Source organism: Lissotriton vulgaris, chromosome 6, assembly GCF_964263255.1.
Source record: "Lissotriton vulgaris chromosome 6, aLisVul1.2, whole genome shotgun sequence".
Taxonomy (NCBI): Eukaryota; Metazoa; Chordata; class Amphibia; order Caudata; family Salamandridae; genus Lissotriton; species Lissotriton vulgaris.
Genome location: NC_141694.1, coordinates 1,021,400,650 through 1,021,423,253, shown reverse-complemented (window position 1 = coordinate 1,021,423,253; position 22,604 = coordinate 1,021,400,650). Strand labels below are relative to the sequence as shown.

The 22,604-nt window shown below is 48.6% G+C and overlaps 1 protein-coding gene across 3 annotated transcripts in view; it reads left to right on the top strand.

Annotated features, from left to right (window-relative positions):
- Nucleotides 1-22,604, top strand: part of LYST (lysosomal trafficking regulator) — a 4,348,576-nt gene that overhangs the window by 2,114,547 nt on the left and 2,211,425 nt on the right. For all 3 annotated transcript variants that reach the window (XM_086927077.1, XM_086927076.1, XM_086927078.1), the window contains one exon: nt 16,135-16,301. In XM_086927077.1, coding sequence (XP_086783203.1) covers nt 16,135-16,301 — 167 coding nt within the window. The remainder of the gene's footprint in view (nt 1-16,134; nt 16,302-22,604) is intronic.

The window sequence follows — 22,604 nt, the reverse complement described above, 5'->3', positions numbered from 1 at the left end:
GGCCTCCCAAACCGGGCCAGCCGCCTCAACCGGTAGTAGTTAAGTTGTTGCATTATAAGGACAGAGACTTGCTGCTTTAGAGGGCCAGGGACGCGGGCCCATTTCAAGTGGACAATAGCAGAGTGACGCTGTTCCCGGACTATACTTTTGAGACCCAGAGACTGCGTGCTTCCTTCTTATCGATTAAACGAGAACTGAGAGCCGAGGGCATACAATACTCTCTACTCTTCCCGGCCAAGCTCAGAGTGGTAGTAGATGGCAAGACGCTCTTTTTACCCCCATCGGCGGATGCCTGGGCATGGTGGGAAACTTACAAAGCAGGTACGGATGGAGCGATATTTAGGGAGGAAGAGGAGCGACGCCGGCTTCCGGTGCGGAAGCGCCGACAAGATCCGCAGGCGCCGACAAGGATCCAGAAAACCCACGGGCTCTCAGACGGCTGAGGAGAGGAGGGCGGCGCTGCAGGCAGTGGTGGACCTATCAGGGACTGTTGCCACCCAGTCACGCCAGGGTACTGACTCGGAAGGCCACGCCACGGGCTCGGAGACGGACCAGTCAGATGTTAATGGCGCTAAGGGCCCGATAGTGACGCCACAGACGTCGGAGGAAATTGTGGAAGCCTGACACAGAAGCTGACTGAGGTGGACACTTGTGGTAACTGGGGGGGCTTGTGCCTAACGATGCAGAAACATATAACAAAACGGATTGGATTTCCACATGTGTTTATGAGGGGAATGCGGGGCAGGGGATGGGACTGTGATAGCCGCCTTCGGAATCGAGTTACGCCCTATCGGCCCATAAGGCTGCTGCAGTGTCGACTGTGGAATAGGCGGGAAGTTGGGTTGTTTTTCTGAGTTTGGATGGGAGCTGATACTGCGAAATTGGGTCCTGTTCTGGGGGTGAGGGAGCTGAGGGTAGTTGGGGATGCTCACCGATGGAGTTCATTTGGTTCTGTTCAGGGTGGGGAATGTAAGGAGAGGGGGAAGTCGACTTGAAGTTCTGTTGGGAGGGCACCACCACTTACGCTGGGGCACTGAACTTTGCTACACTGTTTCAGTTACTATGGGACTATGGCTAATTCTGGTACATTGAGATGTATAACCTGGAATGTGAGGGGCTGCATACTATGGCGAGGAGGCATAAGGTTCACACTTACCTGGTTCGTATGGGGGTTCATATTGCGTTCCTGCAGGAAACACATCTGACGAAACAAGAGGGTATTGCGCTGCAGCGCCGGTGGAGAGGGCAATTGTTCAACACCACGTACCCTGCATTCGCAAGAGGTGCGCTGACCTGGATCAGGGCGGGCACTTCTTTCCAGGTGGTCAGGCACATAACAGATCCTGAAGGCAGGTATGTGACTGTCGAGGGCAAACTTAGGGGCCGGGACATAGCTCTATGTAGTGTGTACGCACCCAACATTGACCAGTTGCCTTACTTGACAAGACTTTCTGGAGCACTTGCGAACTACTTAGCGGGCCCTATCATGATGGGAGGGGACTTTAACTCGGTGATGGATGTTGCATTGGATAGATCCCACCCACCGTTGGGAGACTCCCCAGTGCACCGACTTGTGAAGGGCAGGCTTGACTGGCAGGAGAGGTGGGGATTGGTGGACGCTTGGCGAGCGCAACATCCAACTGCAAGGGACTACTCGTATTACTCTAGTTTGCACGACCTCTATGTCTGACTAGATGCGATATTGTGCTCCCCACTTGTGCTGTCTGCTGTGGCGCGCACCCAGTACCTCGCCCGCACATTATCTGACCATAACCCCATGCTGCTGACGCTGGACTGGATGACTGAGGTCTCGCGGGTCCCTACATGGCAACTGCGACCTGAAACATTAGACGATCCACTGTTTCGAGCGGCGCTTGAAGAGGGGATCACTCATTATTTTGCCGAAAATGATGGCACCACTGCATCCAGGGCGATGGAATGGAATGCCTTCAAGGTTGTTGTCCGGGGACAGTGTATAGGGAAATACGCAGGAGTGCGTAGAATCTTATTAGATGACCTTGACAAAGCGGAGAGGAAACTGTGAGACGCAGAAGTGGCACGACCGGGCCACCCTGAGCTCCAGGATGTTGTTGTGCGGCTAGGGAAGCAGTGGCGGGTGAGGTGGAGCGCCTCCGTAGCTTCGATCACAAGGCCTACCTGCTGAGAGCACACGCTGAGGGGGACAAAGCTGGGACACTGCTAGCATGGTTGGCTAATCCCGCCAAGCGCAGCCCCCCGATCCTAGCACTGGAAGGGGAGGGAGGACGCACACTCGGCACTCAGATGGAGATACTGAACAGCTTCCAAACATACTATGATACTCTTTATAGGAGCGCATTAGAGGGACGGGAGTGTGATATTGACACCTTCCTTGAGGGGCTACAGTTGCCGCAACTAGACCAGGAGCAGGTGGACACCCTGGGCAGAGACATTGACTTAGGGGAGATCAGGAGTGCTGTGAAGAAGATGGCTCGTAACAAAACTCCGGGCCTAGATGGCTTGCCCATAGAATTTTACAACAAATACTTAGAACTGCTGGCTCCGCGACTCCAAACGGTGTATAACGAGGCCAAGATAAATGGCCAATTGCCCCAGTCCATGTGCGAAGCACTAGTGATTCCCTTGTTGAAACCAGGGAGGGAGAGCCAAAGCCGGCTTCCTATCGGCCACTATCTATGCTGACCACGGACTATAAAATCCTAAGTACTATACTAGCGGCCAGATTGTTGCAGTACATGCGTGGATTGGTCCACAAAGACCAGTCCGGATTTATTCCCACGCGCAATACTACGATAAACATTCGGAGACTTATACGCCTGCTGGGAGAGCCGCTGCCGGGAGCACAGACGCCCTTGGTGCTATCAATAGATATAGAGAAAGCGTTCGATAGTTTGGAGTGGGAGTACCTGTACAAGGTCATGCAATGCTTTGGCCTTGGCGACGGTTACATCCACTGGACGAAGGTGCTGTACACATCGGCGGTGGCGAGGGTGCGGGTGGGTTCCCTAATATCGCACCAATATCCGGTGGGCCGCGGCACTCGACAGGGTTGCTCCCTGTCCCCCCTGCTGTTCGCCCTGGCAATAGAACCCTTTGCGGCTGAGACCAGGACAGGAAAACATTATAAGGGAATAGTCAGCAGAGGGGGCCCACAGTTTATCTCGCTGTACGCAGATGACCTCCTATTATTCCTTGAGAGTGCGGGAGAGGCTCTGGAGGGCGCGGAGAGACTTCTCTCGCTTTTTGGCAGGCTATCTGGTCTGAAAGTTAATTGGTCTAAGAACTGCCTATTCCCTCTGCGACAGGGAGAGTTACGACCTACCAACCGCCCACTGCTCAATTGGGAGCCCACCTGTTTAAAATATCTTGGGGTGTACGTGTACCACACGGCAGCGGACATGTTGGAGGGCAATGTGGGCCGCTGCATGCGAGCGCTGAAGGGAAGCATGTCTTTTTGGGCCACCCTCCCGCTGTCGGTAACCGGTCGAATCTCTTTATTAAAAATTATCGCTTTGCCGCGCCTTCTCTATTACTAATGTACGCTTCCTGTGTGGATACCCGGATCCGTCTTCCGACAACTGAAGTCGCTACTGACATTGTTTCTCTGGGGCACGGGTAGGTGCAGACTAGCATTAACTACGCTTACTCACCCGAAGGACGAGGGTGGCCTAGCGGTCCCGGACTTCGAGCTTTATTATCTGGCGGCACAGTTGCAGATCTTCACGCAGGAAGTGGCGAGGGTGTTCCGAGGTCCGGAGCACAAGAGAGATGGAGGCACCCCACGCCATGTCTTAGCTTATATCACCTTGCAGCAGAGGCTCGCCCTCAGTGATTTGTCTCAGGAGGAGCAGACGTTCAGGCTCTGCTGGAACCGCTCGTAGCGTCGGGCGGGCGTGCGTCATCCGTACGCACCTGAGATACCACTGGGAATGGTGACGGCGCTCCCCAGCGGTGGGGACTAGACGCAACTACAGTACTGGGAGGACGCGGGGCTACAAATGCTTGGCGATCTGTACGATGATGGAGTGCTGATACCGTACCAAACCTTACAAGACTGTTTGAACCTGCCGAGGGGGGGCTACTTGCTGCACGCCGTGGTGACCGGGGCCATGCAGGCGCACTGGAAGGAAGGGCTTTTGGAACCCTTAACATCCATGGCATGCCAATATACCATGATGGCAGCCGGCACTTATAATGCGGTGACATGCCTCTACTCTAGGATGCTGCGAGAGACTTTACAGCCCTTGACGATATTGAAAGCTAAATGGGAATTGGACCTCGATACAGAGATCCCCGACACGACTTGGGCGCAAATAGTGCGGCGAGCACAGAAGAGCACGAGAAACGCACGCTTCCAGTTAATACACTGTTATGTCCTCCATAGAGCCTATCTAACACCTGGTAAAATTGGGAAATTTTTTGGAGTGGCTGACGCGGTGTGCCCCAGATGCACTGCGGGGGGAGCGGAACTGGGCCACATGCTGTGGGACTGCCCTCACCTGCGAGACTACTGGCAGGAGATTGGCGAGACACTCAACGAAGTAACAGACAGAGGGTTACAATATGATAAGGCTATTAGTATATTGCACTGGTTCCCTCACACGCCCAAAAATAAGATCACAAGTAAATTTATTGATATGGGCCTCCTCTTGGCCAAAAGGGAAATAACGAGGGTTTGGAAATCAAGAACGGGTCCCACACACAGGCGGTGGCTCAATGAGTTCCTGAAATGGGCAGTTAGTGAAAGTACACTCCGATATCAACTGGCGTACATCAGACGATAAAGCACTGGAGGCGCTGGTGCAGGCATTGCAAGACAGACAGAAGAAGAGAGTACTCCTAACTTAGACGCTACAGCTCCCACAAACACACAGTGTACATCTCTTATCTAGATACTTATTCACTCCTGACTGCACTCACAGATACAGATTAACCGAGAGTTCAGGCGTAGGTGGAGGGACTTGCGGGGAGGGGGGAGAGGGGCTGGGTCGTTACGTGGAAACGGGGGGAGTGCTCAGGGGGGAGAAAAATTAAAGCGGACTAGTGAATTCCTTGCAAGACGGCTGCAACTGTTAATGCGTTAATGGGATTGGTGTTTTATTGCTTGATGCCGCCCGACCTCCGGGTTGTGGGCTTAAAGGCCGTATATGAAGGTAAACGAATGACCTGAGAGTTTGTCGCCGCCCGGCCCTCGGGATGCGGGCCAACAGGCTGTGTAGATTGGAGGGTGTTATACCAGATTGCAGAACTCTGATTGATATTGTATATGTATAACTATTGGCCTGCGAATTGTGTGTCTACAATAAAAATTACTTTAATTAAAAAAAAAAATTAAAAAAATGAAGGTAAACGAACGATGTTGGGCGCTGACGTCAGGGGAACAGTGCCTATACAAATGTACCCTGTATATCATAAGTCTGCAATAAAAAACTGTTTAAAAAAAACATTTAATTTCTGGCAATACAGTGCAGGATCACGTCATAGAATGAACTACAAAACAATACCGGATGACGTAGTTTTGTAGTTTTCACTAGCCTCGCGAGATCTCGATCGCGGGATTTCGAGCAGTGAATACAAACTACGTAACCACATCAGGAAGAGCCTGTATAATGCAGTGTTATTACGAGCACAACATTGTGAGTACCAACACCAATAACATAACATTGAAGATGCCAGATATAAGGCAGACATGAGGCAGCCTCGAATATACGTAAACTCGATCGCAGGATTTAGAGTGGTCAATACAAACTATGTGACCACATCAGAAAGAGCCTGTATAATGTAGTGATATTACGAGCACAATATTGTGAATACTGTGAGAAGTTGGCCTGGTATACGGTGTTCACTATTCTAGTGATTACCTTGCACCAGTCCAAACAACCCTTATGGTGATGGTTGTAAAGTCAACCTGATAGACCAGCTATCCTAGAGGTAGCGTGGACTGAACAGTCTTAGGCTAAAAGACTCTTGAGGGCGTGTAAAGCCAGATGTTTTACCATATGTAACTCCTTGAATATCAAATGAAAGGACACCACACAGGATATTTATAAAATATATATGTATTTAATCACTAAAACACTCCTCTGAACTCTTTATGAGATCAGAGGCAAAAGCACATAACAAGTTACACTTAGAAATACTTTAAATAGCACAATTTACAGTTAGGCCCTAGGGGCACGTAAAACCTTATACTAAGTAAGTGGTATGAGAACCACGACTCGGGAAAGGAGAAGGCCTAGGGCCTAGAGGATCGCTGGGGCTACACTATCTGACCCTTAGGTTAGGAGTAGGAGGCCCACAGGCGGCGTGTGCAGAGTCAGTACTCTCACGTGAGAGTCAATAGAAAGTCAATAGGAACGTAAAAGGTAAGTAAATGAAGATTCAGGACACTTCCGGTCTAGCTAGACTGATACAACTAAAAACCTAGACACTTGGATAGTCAATACCCTTGGGAGCACCGAAGTACTCGCGTTACCTCACCCACAGGAAGCGGGTGCATAGGTGTGAAGATGTGTCGGGTTTCGCCGTTGAAGTCTATGGAGCCTGTGAAGAAAGATGCTACAGGCGACCAGGAGGAAGATGTCCGGGTGGATCCAAGGGTGGATCGAGGATGAAGAGGACCTGAAAGCAGAGGGGACAGAGACTAGGTCACTAGCCAGTGACCGGGTGGAACCAGGGAAGGAACCAGACGTTGTCGAGGAGCAATCAGGTGCTGGGGTGAAGCTTGTCGTTGCAGCCACGCGGACCAGGAGGCGTCTAGGACGACCAGGTGCTGGAGAGGAGCTGTCCCACAAAGGTTCTCGCAGATGGAGGGGTCGGCTTCAAGATCGGAGCCAACAAGCCTAAGCAAAGGCAATCCACGCAGGATACACAAAAGGCTTCTGGTGCAGACCAGGAGGGTCTGAGGCACTTTACCTTTGCAGGGAAGCAAGGGCCAGTTTGGAGCAACTAGACCAGCGATGGAGTTTCAAAGAAGATCGTCGCCAGGGGCTACTAGCCAACGGGCCAGCAACCGGACAACGCGTCGAGCAGAACACAAGCAGAAGGGCTTCACGCAGATCTCGTGGAGTGTGGAGGGCTGGTCTTTGGTGCAGGTGGAGCTCGGTGGTGGGGTATCTCAGTCCCCAGGGCACAGCTTTGAGGAGGCCTCAGGAGCTGCGCTGTTAGCAAGTTGTTGTCTTTCCAGGATACCTGCTTCCACGAATCCGACGCCTTCACGGAGCTCAGCTGTGCTGGAGTCGTGCAGTGGGGTCAGAGGTATCCAGGAGTCGGTGTCTTGTCAGGCTCTGTGCTCGGGTTCCGGCGGGAACGGGGACAAAGCAAGCCATCAAGATGCTGGATGGTGCCTGGTTTCCCAGGGTGGTCACTCCTTGGCCACAAGGGAGATTCTTCAGTCTTCAGCTTGGATGAATGTCGAAGGGTCCAGAGTTTCGTGTCGAGTCGATTCCAGGATTAATCTAATTTCTCCTGCGTCAGCTCCTACCTTTATCCTGCTAAAGGGGGCTGGGTCTCTCACTAGGTCCCTCCTATGGGTGGGACCAGAAAGGGGGGTGGTTACACCCCCTTTCCTTTGTGTAGTTTCGCGCCAGAGCTGGGGCTGGAGTGCCCCAGCAACCGGTTTGAACTGGTGTATGCATGAAGCACCTAGTGTGCCCCAGGCATGTCTCAATCTATTCAGCCCTCCCTGTCCCAATACACATCTTCCTGTCTGGGGTGGTGCTCGCACCTCCCCAAGTAGGAAACCTATTGTCCAAACCTCCGTGACTGGAAGGACTCCCAGCACCAGGAGGTCAGACTTGTGTCTGTGGCAGCAGCATCCATTTTGTGATGCTGGGGCTCTGGTTAACTTTAACAGGGATCGTCAGAACGAACATGTCTTCTCCCTCTAGAAGGGTGGAATGCTACCCCCGTCGCCAGAATTGGCGAGGGGGTAGTATTCCAAAGTGTATGACACCTTACACGACATGTTTTGATAAAGCCAAACCAAAGTTAGCATTTAACCACGAGGTTCATAATGCACTTAAGAGTATATGGTATTGCAGTATCATAGAACAGCTATAAGGACATGGTTCCGAAAGCTGCAGACTGGCTCAGCTCATGCTAGAGCACCATCTCACACATAACCAAGCACTCTGCCTTCAGGATTGTTAAGGCATGCCATAGGAGTGACTTACAGGTTACTATGTGTCTATATATAATTATGTATAGGTATACTACTCCTAAGCAAGGGGTGGTTACACGACCTTGCCCCAGCTGAGTGATCAGCCAGTTGTGTCTATTTGAGTGGCCAGCCAGGGGTGGCACAATACATGCTACAGCCCCTGGTAGGCCTTGGTTGCACCTATGCCCTGAGTACCTAGGGTACACTTCTACAGGGGCTGACAAGGTGAACCAATTCCCAATTGTGGATGTACCTAGAGTACATGGTGAATTTAGAGAGAGAGCATCTGGGCTGTGGGTCTGATTAGCAGGCCCACAGCCACATCTAAGTCGTAAACCAGTAAAGCAAAAGCAAAAAGTGGGGGTGGCCATAGGAAGCAGACCCTACTCTCCTACAAATACTAACACCAATTATACAACATTGAGGATGCTATTATAAGGCAGACATGAGGCAGCCTTGAATATACGAAACTCGGCATAGAACGAACTACAAGATGATGCCGGATGACGTCATTTTGTAGTTCTCACTAGTCTCGCGAGATCGCGGGAGTTTGAGCGGGGAATACTAACATACAAACTATGAAACCACATCAGGAAGAGCCTGTATAAGCAGTGATACCAACGAGTACAACATTGTGAGTACTGATATTAATAATCCAACATTGAAGATGGTATATAATAGGCAGACAGGCGGCAGTCTTGAATATATGAAACTCCTCCCCTTTGGGCCTCTGTCTTGTTAAATATGCCGGTAACAAACCAGCTGATGCCTCCCCCTTGACTCAGGTTGTGCTCTGAGGCAACGACGGACAGGTTAGTGAACTCACGTTCCCTGTGGGGTATTTTGCCCTATTGGCCCCTTAGGGTTTTCCTGGGCTTTATCAGGTTTTATCATAAGGGATCAGATACCTGCCCTTTAACTGTTAGCCATTTGTCTAACATGATGATTTGATCACACTTTTAAGTGTATTGGTTTTTGAATACATTGAGGAATAGTTCCATCTCAGGATAATAACTCCAGTGAGCCTTTGGCTTTGTCCATGACTAGTTTCTATGTGTGTTAGTGAGAGAGGGTTATGTAAGGGTGTATTTTATGTTTTGAATAAATTAGGCTTATTTGTAGTCCGCTATTCACTCTATGCACCCCATACCTTGCTTTCACAGAGCGGGGCCTCCATCTTCCTGAGCTTGGTCCAGGAGAGGTGAGGTCTTATCCCCGGTCATTCTGGGTGAGTTCTCAAAAAACATTAAATTGTCATTATATAAACATTGTATTTACTAGAGACATACAGTGGATGCACTATTCAGACTTTATTATATTTGTTTGTTTGTTTTAGATGTGAGAGACACCGTTTGACACAGAGGATTATGAATATAGACTAATATGTCTACTTATATCCTTTTCTTAGTTTATGAATCTATTGTTTGTTAATCACACTAGCGGTAGCAATACCTTTGTAGAACAGAGGCCCTGAAGAAAGCCTTGGGACCCGTTTCCCCTTTGGCTGAAACATGTTGGCCCCTCGTGGCAGTTAATTATTTGTTTAATACTGCCTTATTGCACTGTTCTTGATTTTAATTAGGGGAAGAGCCATACCTTAAATAAAAATTCTCCTTTTCTGTCTCTTCACTCTATTTTATTCACCACTTCCTTTTTTGTTGTTGCACTGCACTGATTCCCATACACTTGTATTTTTCTCATGATCAGCACAGTGATTGTAGGCTTGACCCATTGAACATGTACAGATGGGGAGTGGAAATGGTCTCAATGATCAAGAGATAGACCACCCCATGATTCTGGATGATCAAATGAGATTATTGATCATCGCATGACATTTGATGGGAATCCATTGATCACATATACATTGTGTTTGGGTCTCACCAACAATCAATTCAAATAAACTTTATTCGACAAGTCATACAAGTGAGACATAAAATCAAATTTTCCAATAATTAAAAAATCATAAAAAAGATTATACAATAAATGTATTTAAAAAAGAGAATTAAACACCAAGGGACAGTTGCCGAATATCACATAGCTAAAAACACATCCTTAAAATTTATAAAACACATCAGTTGTGTGGGTCAGGTGCTATATAGCAAGGCTCATGTCCCTGCTACATCCCAGCATTTACAATGTAAATAATTTTGATGGTATTCTCAATCTAATTTGATAGAGCTCTTACCCGGATTATCCATGCCCATTTTAAAAATGTTGCCGCTGCTATGGCAATTGGGGGATTGGGGTCTGTACACAAGATTCGTAGCGCCTCCTCATGTCTGCGGATACCTATTAATTTACATATTGGTTTAATCCACATCTTTCTAGGGGCCACATAGAGAGGACAGAAAAAAAGGAGATGACTTATCGTCTCCTGTTCTTCTATACACCTCGGGCATTTGTCATGATGATTTTCACCTACCCATTTAGCTGTGAATAACCTTGTTGGAAGGGAGCCTACTCTAGTTTGAAAATAAAGTTTACGGTCCAGCTGCTTTTCGATGGCATCCCAATACAATTCCAGGTTAGGGTATCCCTTGAAATCAAGGAAGCAACCTGTAAGGTGCAGGGAGAGGCCCTTCGTTCTTGCATTTGATGTAACCATCTCCCAATATTTTGTCTTTAAATCTTTTTTAGAGGGAAAAACCGCATTAGACGGGTCATCCCAAAGTTCCCTCATCCCCAGACTAATTAGCAGAGACTTTGTGGCCTTTAGCCAACACATTTTTTGGGAGGAATCTTTAGCAATTATTTCATTTAGGCCCTCTGCATAGTGCTGAAGCTCTTCTGTGGTCCATATCCTGCGCCAATACAAAAGCGGGCGCAGGAAAGCAAAATCTTGGACAGATTTTTTTCCTAGATCCCACATTAAAGGTAGCAACGGGGTACTTATCGGGACGCTAGTCGCTTTTCTTAGGAATTCATTTTCTGCTTGTGTCAGGCTCCCTAGTTTTTCAAAACCCCATAGTTCAGCTCCATAAAGAGCCGAACTAAGTACCTTCATCCCATATATTTCTAGCAGTGGGCTAATGGGTTTTGATACAGAAGATTTAAATCTTTTAAGAAGGATACCTGCCTGCTGGCGATGCTTAAGGACTGCTAGTTCTAGTTGGCTAGTCCAACCCTGATCTTTCTGAAGGGTAACCCCCAGGTAGGTAAAAGCTTCAACCTGTTCAAGCGGGGAATTGTTCATGTATATCCTCCCTCTATAGGGTTTGGTACACCCAGTAGATTTACGGTCAGTAAGGACCATATACTTGGTTTTTGCTATATTTATTTCCAAACCCTGTTCTAGGCAAAAGTCCTCAAAGCGCTTAAGAGCACGCTGCAGGCCACTGGGAGTTTTTGAAATTAATACGGTGTCGTCCGCGAACATGAGGATCGGGACTCGCTCACCGCACATCACAGGGGCATCGGTCGGGACCAGGGAGAGAAAATTCGCTACCCCGTTCACAAAGAGTGAGAACAGGGTAGGCGCCAAGACGCAACCCTGCCTCACCCCTCGCCCAACGGGGAAGGGTTCCGTAACATCTCCCTGGCCCCCCCACCGTACCCGAGCAAACGTACCCTCATGTAACCGGACAACCAAACTCAGCAGCTCAGGGGGCGTCCCTAATTCCTCCAACACTTGCCACATTTATTGCGGGGCACCAAGTCAAAAGCCGCCCTTAAATCTACGAAGACTACGTAAAGAGTACCTTTGTCCAAAACCACAGTGCGCCAAAATAAAATAATGAATCGGAAGACCTGGTCTATAGTGCTGGTCTTGGGTCTAAACCCAGCCTGGAGGTGACTCAAGATGTTATTATCATCCATCCACGTCTGGATTTTTCCCAAAACCAACCGTCCCATGATTTTTTGGACAGTCGATCAGGCTGATGGGCCTGTAATTACCTGCTAACGACTTGTCCCCTTTTTTAAACACCGGAACTATTTCCGCGCATTTCCATGAAAATGGGACTTCCATCCCCTGGGCGATGGCATTTGCCAAATGCATGATATACAATCGCCATCTTCCCTTATTGTGTAAAAACAAATCGGCGGGGACACAATCCATTCCAGGTGCACGGCCTGTGGTCACCAGATCTAACGCTCTGTCCACATCTGTTACTGTAAATACTACTTCATTGTAGAAAATGTGGACCCGTGTTCCCACTATACCTCCTGCTTCATTAGCGGCATATTGTGGTTTAAAGTACTCAACCCATGCACTTTGGGCTACATTATTTTGGGGTGACTCATGTTGTCCATCCCTACCCCATTTAAAAAAGTCCCAAAAAGCTTCTGTATTTTTGGCTTTACAAGCTTCTTTAAGGTCCTGCCAACTAGACTCTTCCCCTGCTTTTTTAGTAACAAACTGTTTGTGCCTATAGTTGGCTCTAGCCACCTTTACTTCACTTGGGTCCTTTGATTTTAGTGCTTTAGATAGCTCCCCCTAGCTTTACGACAGGAGACATCATACCAACTCTCTGTTCTTCGAATTTGCACACTTTTTCCTTTACGAGTCTTACAGAAGTAGCTTTTCAGACTAGTAAAATAAATATCATGGGCCTCCAAGAAAGCTCTATACGGGAGCCCATCATTAGGTTCAACCTCCATAGTTGCCATGACACCTTCCAATCCCTCCTCAATTTCTGTAACGATATCCTGATGTTCTACCACCTGACACCACTTTAAGCTTCGCTCATCATTAGCTAAAACTAGGTTCGACCTAATGGGACCCCTAGTCGTTTCATCCACCATCTTTAAACCCACATTAAACAGCGCGGAGATGGGTTTATGGTCACTCTCGATGCGGTCCACTACCTCCATGTCAAGAAGGGTGTACCACAGCTTGAGAGGAACAAGTAGATAGTCTATGTGGCTTGCTATAATGCCATTATCAAACGTTACTTTGCCCATTCTATCCAAAGGTGTGCGGCCATTAGCTGCCCTCAACTGATGCCCCATACATAGGCCTTTCCGTTGAATTGCAGCCTTGGTCCACTTATTTATAGGGTTGGTGTCTAGCTGGGGAACTCCCCATCTGCTATCCTCTTCATCCGTCAGGTACATATCATCGGGGCCCAATGGCTCGAAAGTGGTATTAAAATCACCTGCTATTATTGGTAGTACATTTCCAGGGGTTTCCTGAAGCATTGTATCCAGGGCAACTACCACCTTGGATTTTTTGCCTCCTGGGAGACCCCTAGCATAGACATTAAAAATGTCAATTTTCAAATTCGGAGGGAAGGAAAGCCTTACAGTAAGAATATCTGAATTTGACCCAGGTAGTAAGTGGCTATAGCAGTTAAGACTTTGCCTAACCCAAATAACTAGGCCCCCCTTAGGGCGACCTGGGTGGCTTTTAACTGCGGGGACATACAAATTTAGATAACCCTCTTTAAACACAGGATCAATCGCCCAAGTCTCCTGGAGCAGACAAATGTCAAATTTATCGATAAATTCGATCCAGGCAGGTGAGTTTAGTTTGGTCCCCACACCCGCCACATTCCATGAAATGAACGATGTCCGACATACCACCCCAGCATGATCACAAACTAAATTTCCTGATACAGGAGAACTCACGGGTGCTTGGAATTCCTTGTTCTGCATAGACAATCCTCCCACTCCTAAAGTCTCAACTATATTTCCAGTACCTGTCATGACTGAGCTGCAGGCACCTTTCTCTACGCATCTGCAATCATTGACAGTCACTTCAGCTGCCCACTTTTCACACCCATCCTCACCTATACCTGGAGACACATCACTTAAAGCAATATTTTGGGGCACATAGCGTCAGTCACACTTACCCAACCCCGAAAAAGCCTCAAACCTATTGAACAGCCTTAAATTGCCCAAAGGGTATATATTAGTTTGCTCTACCGATCTAAAAGCATTCCTTCCAATGGGTACCCTGAGGCCATAGAAATATGATAGGGGGAACGTTTGAATCTGAGGGGACTGATCAGATCGTGGCCAGCTACAAATGTAGTTTACACTTCTCCAGTCTTTGAAGTTAATAATGACAAAGTCCCCTTCAGAAAACTTAGGGCTCCTTCCCAACCAGTTCACTCTCCTTGCAAACAGAATTTCAGTAAGAATGTTCGGTGGTAATGGGCGATGCTTATTGAGCCAAAAGACACACTTATTTTTCAACTCCCCGTAAGATTCTCGTTTGCCCTGGGCTACTGGAGGTACTCCCACTAATATTACCACATACGGTGCTGATTCAGGTGGGAGATCAATAGTCGGTAGGGTAGCCACAGGTCTTGTTACAGGCCCCACTGTACTTGTTACAGGCCCCAAAGATGGATTTGACAAAGGTACTGTTTGTCTATTCTCTGTAACATGAGGCCCTTGCTCCGTCCCCACTATGCTCCCAGTATCAGGCAGTGTAGGTGGCAGTGGTGCCAGAGAAGTCACCGCGTTAGCTACCTCAGGGACTCTGGCTTCCTCACTGGTTTCCTCAGGATTGGAAGAACCCGGTGGGTTTTGGGCTATTGGTGATTTCCGTTGCAGGTTTGGAACACTACGCCGTGATCCAACCTGCTTCTGGACTGTTGATAATGAAAGTTCCAGGCACACCAGTTTATTTTCAATAGACTCCAACCGATCATATATTGGGTTGCATAGCTTTTTAATAGTTCCCTCCAGTTTTTTCCAAAATGGTTGGCCTAGATCAAGATGTGGCTCGTTCCTTACAGGTACCTGAAACCCTCCATGACCTTCAATAGTAGGTGGTACAGTCTGAGTTTGGCTACCAGATGACGTTACTACTTCCACCTCCTTTGGAGCAGACTTCTTTGGGCACTTTGCTTTCCTACCCTCAGCTTGTATCGAAGGACCGGGACGTTTTCTTTTAGCTAACAACCCCCCCCTCTATCTGTGCCGGGCCTGATTTTACATTACAGGCTGAGCGGGTTTTGATGTTAGGTGAGGGGACTCTTCGAGCACCAGGATGGGGGAGTAATGACATAGATGAAGACATGTTTAGCTCGCCCGTAAGATCTGGGTGGGGTGAAGAATTAATATCCACCACCCCCGAGGGAGGGAGTGTTCCCTGGGTATCTTCCTGCCGAGTTAACGGTGATCTAGCTGTTGCCAAATTCCCCAAAGATGAACGCTTATCAAGCAGGGTGTCCAAGGATAGTCTTTTTTCCGTAAGTTCTATATCCTTGGCAAGGGCTGACGATACCCTAATCAAGAAATTGTCCAGTGTTCCCAATAGAGAGCCTCCTGTAGACCTTCTACCATTAAGGGCTGCCTCTGGTGGAGTCGCCATGGTCACTGATGTAAGATTACTAGTCCTAGTCCTCCCAACCATATGGACCACACAAAAGATAATCTGATTTGACACTAACCTTGTGCCTGTACTGGAGATGTTAGTGGTCTGGCCCGTCCCGTCCTTGCTCGATCTTGAACGGGCTTAAACGGGCCCGCCCTTGGCCCGGGCTTGGCCCGGCGTCCCGCGACGCGAGGATCTTCGCTGTTTAAATGCGCCTTCGGGCGCTCTGGTCCCGTGTGATTTGCGTGCCGCCGCTAAGCCTGCCGGGTAATGTAGTCCCGGGGCGGCGGCGCGATGCTTAGCGTGTTGTGACTCCTGGCGGTGACGGCGTTTGGTCCTGGCCCCTCTCTCGACTCCTGGCGGTGTCGGCGTGACAGGTAAGTCGTCCCCCAACAATCACTTGTAGTATAGTTTGAAGTTCACTGTTATGCCTTATTGTACGGACTTTTTAGGAATTTTGTATCCTTGACTGATTTGGTAAATAGTCGTGCCTTTCTTAGCCAATTTATTTGGCTTTGCATCAGACCCCCGTTTTTTTCGTAGGTATTGTCATTTGTAGTTTGGGGATACAAACTTGGGCAGGGCTTAAAATATCCCTTGGACCCTTCTGTTCTCTGTGGTGTTAATTATAATTATCACTATTAACATATTTTTGTTTTGTCTGTATTTGGCTCTGCTCTTAAACATTTTAACTGTTTATCCACAGTATGTCCCTAAATGAGTACAAGTTACTCATGTGTGATATCCAACAGCTGCTGGTGACCGTTACCATCCATTCCTGCAGTTCTTCAGGTTCTCAATGTTTTCGAGTTGTAGAGGATCTTATTCTTCTTCTTGGATATCTTCAAAATAGCAATAATAAAACAACACAATGTAAGTTGTTTTGTATATCTTGGTCATGCATTTTAAATTGAAATATGTTTGTCAACATATATGCCTATCACTAAATTACAGTATGATTTTTTTCTGATGGATACATCTGCCTGTGGATTCTTCACCTCTTGAATTACCCCTGCGACAGCATTCCAAGGAAATTATTTTCTTAGCTTTCACAAGTCGACCAGGATGTCATAATAGCACGGCTCCGCTTGCGACACCGTATGACATCATTGGAGCCATAGGAAGACCTTGTGGGCATGCTGACGTCAGTTCCCTTTTTCCGCACGGTCGACGCGTAACAGTGTGTTGCTGCCATGCTCCATTTCTCTGTGATTGTTTCTTTTATCTTCTTTGTGCTGCAGTTGTAATAGCTACTACAAAGTGGTCGGTTTTCAAGCCATGTAGGGAGTGTAGAAGTCATATGTCTATGGCGGACTCACACGACGACTGTCTTTGGTGCCTTTCTTCTGACCACGACATTGTTGGGTGTTCGAGCTGTCGGAAGATGAATTCTACGGCGTTAAAAGAACGTGAAGCCAAACCCTTCATGGCGAAGGCAAAAAAGGAGAAGGGTCCTAAGCGTTCAAAGTCTTCAACCTCGCATATTTCGAAGTCAAAGAAGCTTAAGAAGTTGAAGAGAATACCTGGTTCTCGACGTCGTTCTTCGAAGGGTAGGGCTTAGAGATGAGCCTCTCCATTAAAGCGGTGTTGTGAAAGAGAGTTTGTCTCTCCGTCACCTTCTCCTTCTCTGCAGGCAACTCAGGTTCACTCTCCGGCTTCCGTGGATTTGCCGACTCCGATGTATTCACCGCTGCCTAGAGGTTCTCTGGTGCTTAGGAGTCCTCCGGCTCCCAGGGAGTCTTCTCCAGCACCTATGGCATCGCCTGTGCGGGCACCGATGTCTCCGGCTCCGCAACTACAGCCTCCTGTACTGCCTCGGATGGTTCAAGACCAGGGGAGTTCAGATCCTTATCCTCCTTTTCCAGGGCCAGGATTGGATCCATGGCATTTCCTTAATGCAATGTATAGTATCTTTGCCAGGGCATCTCACCCTACCGGTGCACCTTCTGGGCCCGTGGGTCCACTTGCCTTTAGCTTGGGCATCTCCCAACAATATGCCCAGGCATCCTTTCGTGCCTTTTATGCCAGCGTCTCCATCTTGGCAGTTTCCGTCACCAAGGTTTTCGGCTCCCTGGTGTTGAGCCGGCATTGACCAGGATTCGAACAGTGCCGGTGTCCACCTCGGAAGGTCCTCCATCAATGCCGTCGCTGGTGTCTCTGGCGCCGCATTTGCCGCTGGTTCGTAAGCAGCGTTTCAGGAGGGAAGCGCAAAGACTGCTGGAGGAGGATGAATACTAGCAAGAGCAGGAGGAAGGGGAGATTCCGGCTCCGTAGATGAATTCTAAAGTCCATGTGAGGCTAGTGGCCTTGAGACTTCTCTGAAGTGTGAGCTTTCTTCTCCTAAAGGTTCATCCTCACAGGATGTTGCCACTTATCATGTGGTCATCAGAAAAGTACCTGAGTTGTTGGACCTTCAGTTGCCCTCAGCTGAGGTAAAATCTAATATTCTAACTGAAGTGCTTGATTCTTCTTCCTCTTCATGTGAACATCTATTGCCTTTCAATGAGGCGGTGACAGAAACAATTATGGAAGTGTGGCAGAAACCCTTGTCTGCCCCTGCAGTTTCAAGATCAGTGGCAAGGAGATATAGACCTGTTCCAGGTAATCCAGTTTTCCTTTCGGCCCATCCATCTCCGGAAAGCTTGGTGGTCCAGGATTTTTGCTCCAAGCAGTCATCTGGATCCTTTCCCTCCTCCCCGGGAGATATGGATTCCAAAAAACTAGCGCAGTCGGCCAAAAAAGTGTTAATTCTCAAGTATGGCTCTGAAGTCTGCTAACGCCAAGTGCTTGCTGGGGAGGTACATTAATGCTCTAATGGACTCTGTCAAGCAGTTGGCTCCTAAGCTTCCTGAGGGTGATTGTGTTCATTTTCTTGAGGCACTTTCAGATTCGCAAGCAGCTGCCAGTCAGGTTATCCAGTCGGGTCTGGATACTGCAGACTCGTTTTCTCGAAGAATGGGTTCTTCGGTTGCTACAAGAAGACGTGCCTGGCTTAGATCATCAGGTTTCTCCAAGATGTTCAGGCTACTTTACTGGATCTACCATTTGATGGGTTATGGTTGTTTGGTAACAAGGTGGACTCTGCGCTGCAGCGGTTTAAGGACTGTAGGGCTACTGCAAGATCCTTGGGCCTGCAGTCCCAGCCCAGGGGCTATGGCTACAAGAGGTATTGTGGTTTTGGGAAGGCCGCTTCCTTTCGTGGCCGACAGCAGCCTCAGCAGCAGCAGAATCTTCTCTACCGGTCGTACAGAGGTAGAGGCCGTCTTCTAGGAGATTCCAGGCAACAGTCTTCCTCCTCCTCCCTGTACCCAACACTGGTACCATGGGAAAGCAGCTCTAGATCCCCCATTTTGGAGCATGCTGGTCCTCTAGGGGGTCGGTGATCCCATTTTCTACAAGATTGGAAATCGGCTACTTTGGACCGTCGGGTTTTGAATCTTGTGGTGAATGGGTATGCCCTCCATTTTCTAGAGTTTCCACCTCCTTACCCTCCTTGCCAAGATTGGTGTTCAGAGGACCATTTGTTGCTTCTGCAGCAGGAGGTTCTTACCTTACTGTATAAAGGTGCGATAGAGGTGGTTCCAGAGCAGGAAAGGAGTCAGGGATGTTACTCCTGTTATTTCATGATTCCCAAGGTGGACGGTTGGCTCAGACTGATCCTGGACATCAGGGTTTTCAATTTTTACCTCAGGCAGGAAAAGTTCAAAATGTTGACCTTTGCTTTGATTCTATTGGCGCTGCAACAGAAAGACTGGACGATGTCGATCGATTTACAGGATGCGTATTTACATCTTCGTATCCTGAAGTCAGATCAAGTCCTCCCGTTTGGTCTCGCTTCAGCACCACAGGTCTTCAAGAAGGTGATGGCGGTGGTGGCAGCACATCTCAGAATGTCGGAGATTCCTGTTTTCCCCTATCTGGACGAATGGCTGCTCAAGGCGAAGTCTTCAGAGATGGTGTTGCGCCACTTGCATGCATCAACACAGTTGTTCAACTCAATAAATGTGCCCAAATCTCAGCTGGTGCCCTCCCAGCGCAGCCTGTTCATAGGGTCAATACTGGACACTACTGTTTGTCAGGTTTTTCAGCCACTGCAGAGATTTCTCGACTTTCAGGAAATTATTCCTTTATTTCGGGAAGGAGCGGTTGTTCCAGTCCTGAAGGTCCTATGCCTGCTCGCTTCCTCCATACTGTTGGTCAGCCGTGCACCCTGGCACATCAGGGCACTCCAGTGGTGCCACCGCAGGCAGTGGTATCAACACAATGGAGATCTCGGGGAGAAGGTCAGGATCTCCAGAGACACTGCAGCAGGGCTGTCTTGGTGGAGTGAGCAGGGCAACCTGTCTCAAGAAAAGCCCTTTCAACCTTCTCCACCGATGGCCACAGTGATCATGGATGCCTCCACTCTAGGGTGGGGTGCTCCTCTGGGGGATCCGGCGGTCAAAAATCTTTGTCTCCAGAGGAAAGGTTGCTTCACATCAACCTTTTGGAATTGCTGACAATACGTTTGGCTCTAAAGGCCTTCCTTCCCTCCCTTCGCCGCCAGTCGGTTCAAGTCCTGACAGAGAACTTTACCTCAATGTGGTGCATAAACAAACAGGGAGGGGTAGGGTCTTATCGCCTTTTCAGAGAGGCTCTGCGATGCTGTCCTGGGCTCAGGGCCTTCAGATTTGTGTAGTTGCAATTCATATGGCCGGGGTGCTAAATGTGCATGCGGACAGTCTCAATCGGCATTATTCGACCGATCACGAGTGGCGTCTTCATCCGGAGGTGGTCCATCTCATCTTCAAGATGTGGGGGTTTCCTTGGGTGGACCTTTTTGCCACTCAGGAGAGCGCACCCGTTGTTCTGCAGCCTTCAGTATCCGATGCAGGGAGCATTGGGGGGCGCATTTCAATTGGATTGGGGCTTGCAACTCTATTACGCGGTTCCTCCCATACCTTTGATTCCTCGAGTTCTGAGGAAAATTCGCCAAGACCGGGTGTTAGACCTGGCACCATTGGCGTGGGTCTCCCTTTCATTTTTTGCTGTTGCCTCGTATGTTTTTGCTGGTTGTAGATGCTTTGGGCACTCTGCCACTGCTATTCAGTGCCACAGTGCAAGTGCTCCCTATGTTAAATTGACATATGGATTAGTGACTCCATGATTGACTTATTTGGTTTATTTGTCAGACCCTAGTACAGAGCACTGCATGTGCCCAGGGCTTGTAAATCAAATGCTGCTGGTGGACTTGCAGCACTGATTGTGCCACCCACTGGAGCAGCTTTTAAAGTGTGTCCCAGGACTGCCACTGCAGAGCCTGTGTGCAGTCTGGTACTGCCATGTTGACCTGGCAAGTGCACCCACTTGCTAGTCCCCAAACCTTCCCTTTTACACATATCAGACCCCCTAAGGTAGGCCCAAGGGCAGGGTGCATTGTAGGTAAAAGGTAGGACATGCCCTGATGTGTGTGGCATGTCCTAATAGTGAATTACAGCCATTTTTATTTTCACTATTGCAAGGCTACCTGCTCCCATAGGCCAGAATGGGCAGTTTGATTATAACACCTTATAATCCTAATTGACCCAGGGAACATGGTAGAAAAACGAATTTAGTATGCCTGAACTCATAATGATAAAATACATATTTCAGTGAAGTTGGTTTTAACATTCTGTGTTTGAAAATACCACTTTTAGAAAGTAGGTATTTTCTTGCCTAACCATCCAAGCATGCCTCTGCTAGTTTGTGTATTCCATGTCTGGTTTCTGGGTGACAGGGACTGGGGGGCGCCAGGAGACAGGGTGAGTCAGCACAAGGCTGAATAGACCTATCTGCATGAGGAATGGTGGGAGGAGTAGCACCTGGGCCTGAACAGGGTTGTGCCTGCCTTTCACAGTGCTGGCCCCACCTCCTGTGGTGTGTCTGAGGACCCTGGCCCACATTGACAAAGTATGAAGGTGTACACTGGCAGAATGCACCCAGTACTTGTTTTTTACTAGGTACAAACACTCTCTGCTTTGAGAGACAAAGGATTTGGTGTACAAAAAGGGGGACCCAGACCCCAGAACTTTAGATCACTTCTGGGAATCGAGACAAACCTTTGCGGAGGAGAAGAATCAGGAAGCAGAAGGAGGAGACTACCCCTGTGCTGTGTGTTTGGGGGTTGGCCTGCAGTGGTTTCTTCATTGCCAAAAAAAAGAGAAGAGGTCTGAGTGTGCTTTTCATCAACTTGAAGAAGAATCTCCAAGGGCTTGAACTTTGAGCTTGCCTCCTGCCTGAAGTCTCAAGACTTCACCAACCAGCTACCCCCCTGAATTTCCTTGCTGGGAATTGAAGGGCCTGCTGTTGTGCTGGGCCTTCTAAGAGACTGCGTGTCTCTGGGAGCTGGAAGCGCGACTCAACAACGAGAAGCGTGTCGCCACTGCAGCAAGTGCCGTCGCATCGCCAAGGAAGTGAGCCGCCACTGTTGCCCTCACATCATGAAACGCGTCGCATCACCGGAGAAGTGTGCCGCCGCTGCAGAGGTCGCCCTCGCATCACTGGAAGAGTGTCCCAGGGCCTTTCACGGCTCAGAAGATCGAGTCACTGCATGGCCGTGCACTCATCGCATCAACGTTGTCGCATCGTAACCAAGACGCCATTTTGTCGCATCGCACCGGAGAGAAGTATCGCATAGAGGCGCCATCTTGTCCCATCGTACCGGAGAGCAGTAAGAAACCGACGCATCACCTCCCAACACAGTAATCTTTAGAGAACTAAGCTATTTCCTACCATTTTAAAGTCTATTTTTGTGTACAGTATTGTGGATTTTTGTTGTTTGGTTTTGTGATAAGTCTTTATAAAAATACTTATTTTTATAATACAACCTGTGTGGTGTCCATCTGTAGTGTTGTCACTGGATTACTGTATGTGTTCACAAATGTTTTACACACTGCCTCTGAGATAAACGTTCCTGCTCGTGCCAAGCTACCAAGGGGGTGAGCAGGGGTTATTTTAGGAGTGTAGCCCCTTACCCTGACTAGACGCAAGGGTCCCTATTTGGTCAAAGGTACCCACCTCTGCCAATTAGAGACCCCAAAATCTAACACCGAGCCTAAGTAATATTGATCGCGCCGGATTGGTCAAGAAGGGTGTGGTACACAGATCTACTTCACCTCTCATCGTACCCAGTGCTCTGTCTCCCTTTCAGGGCAGACC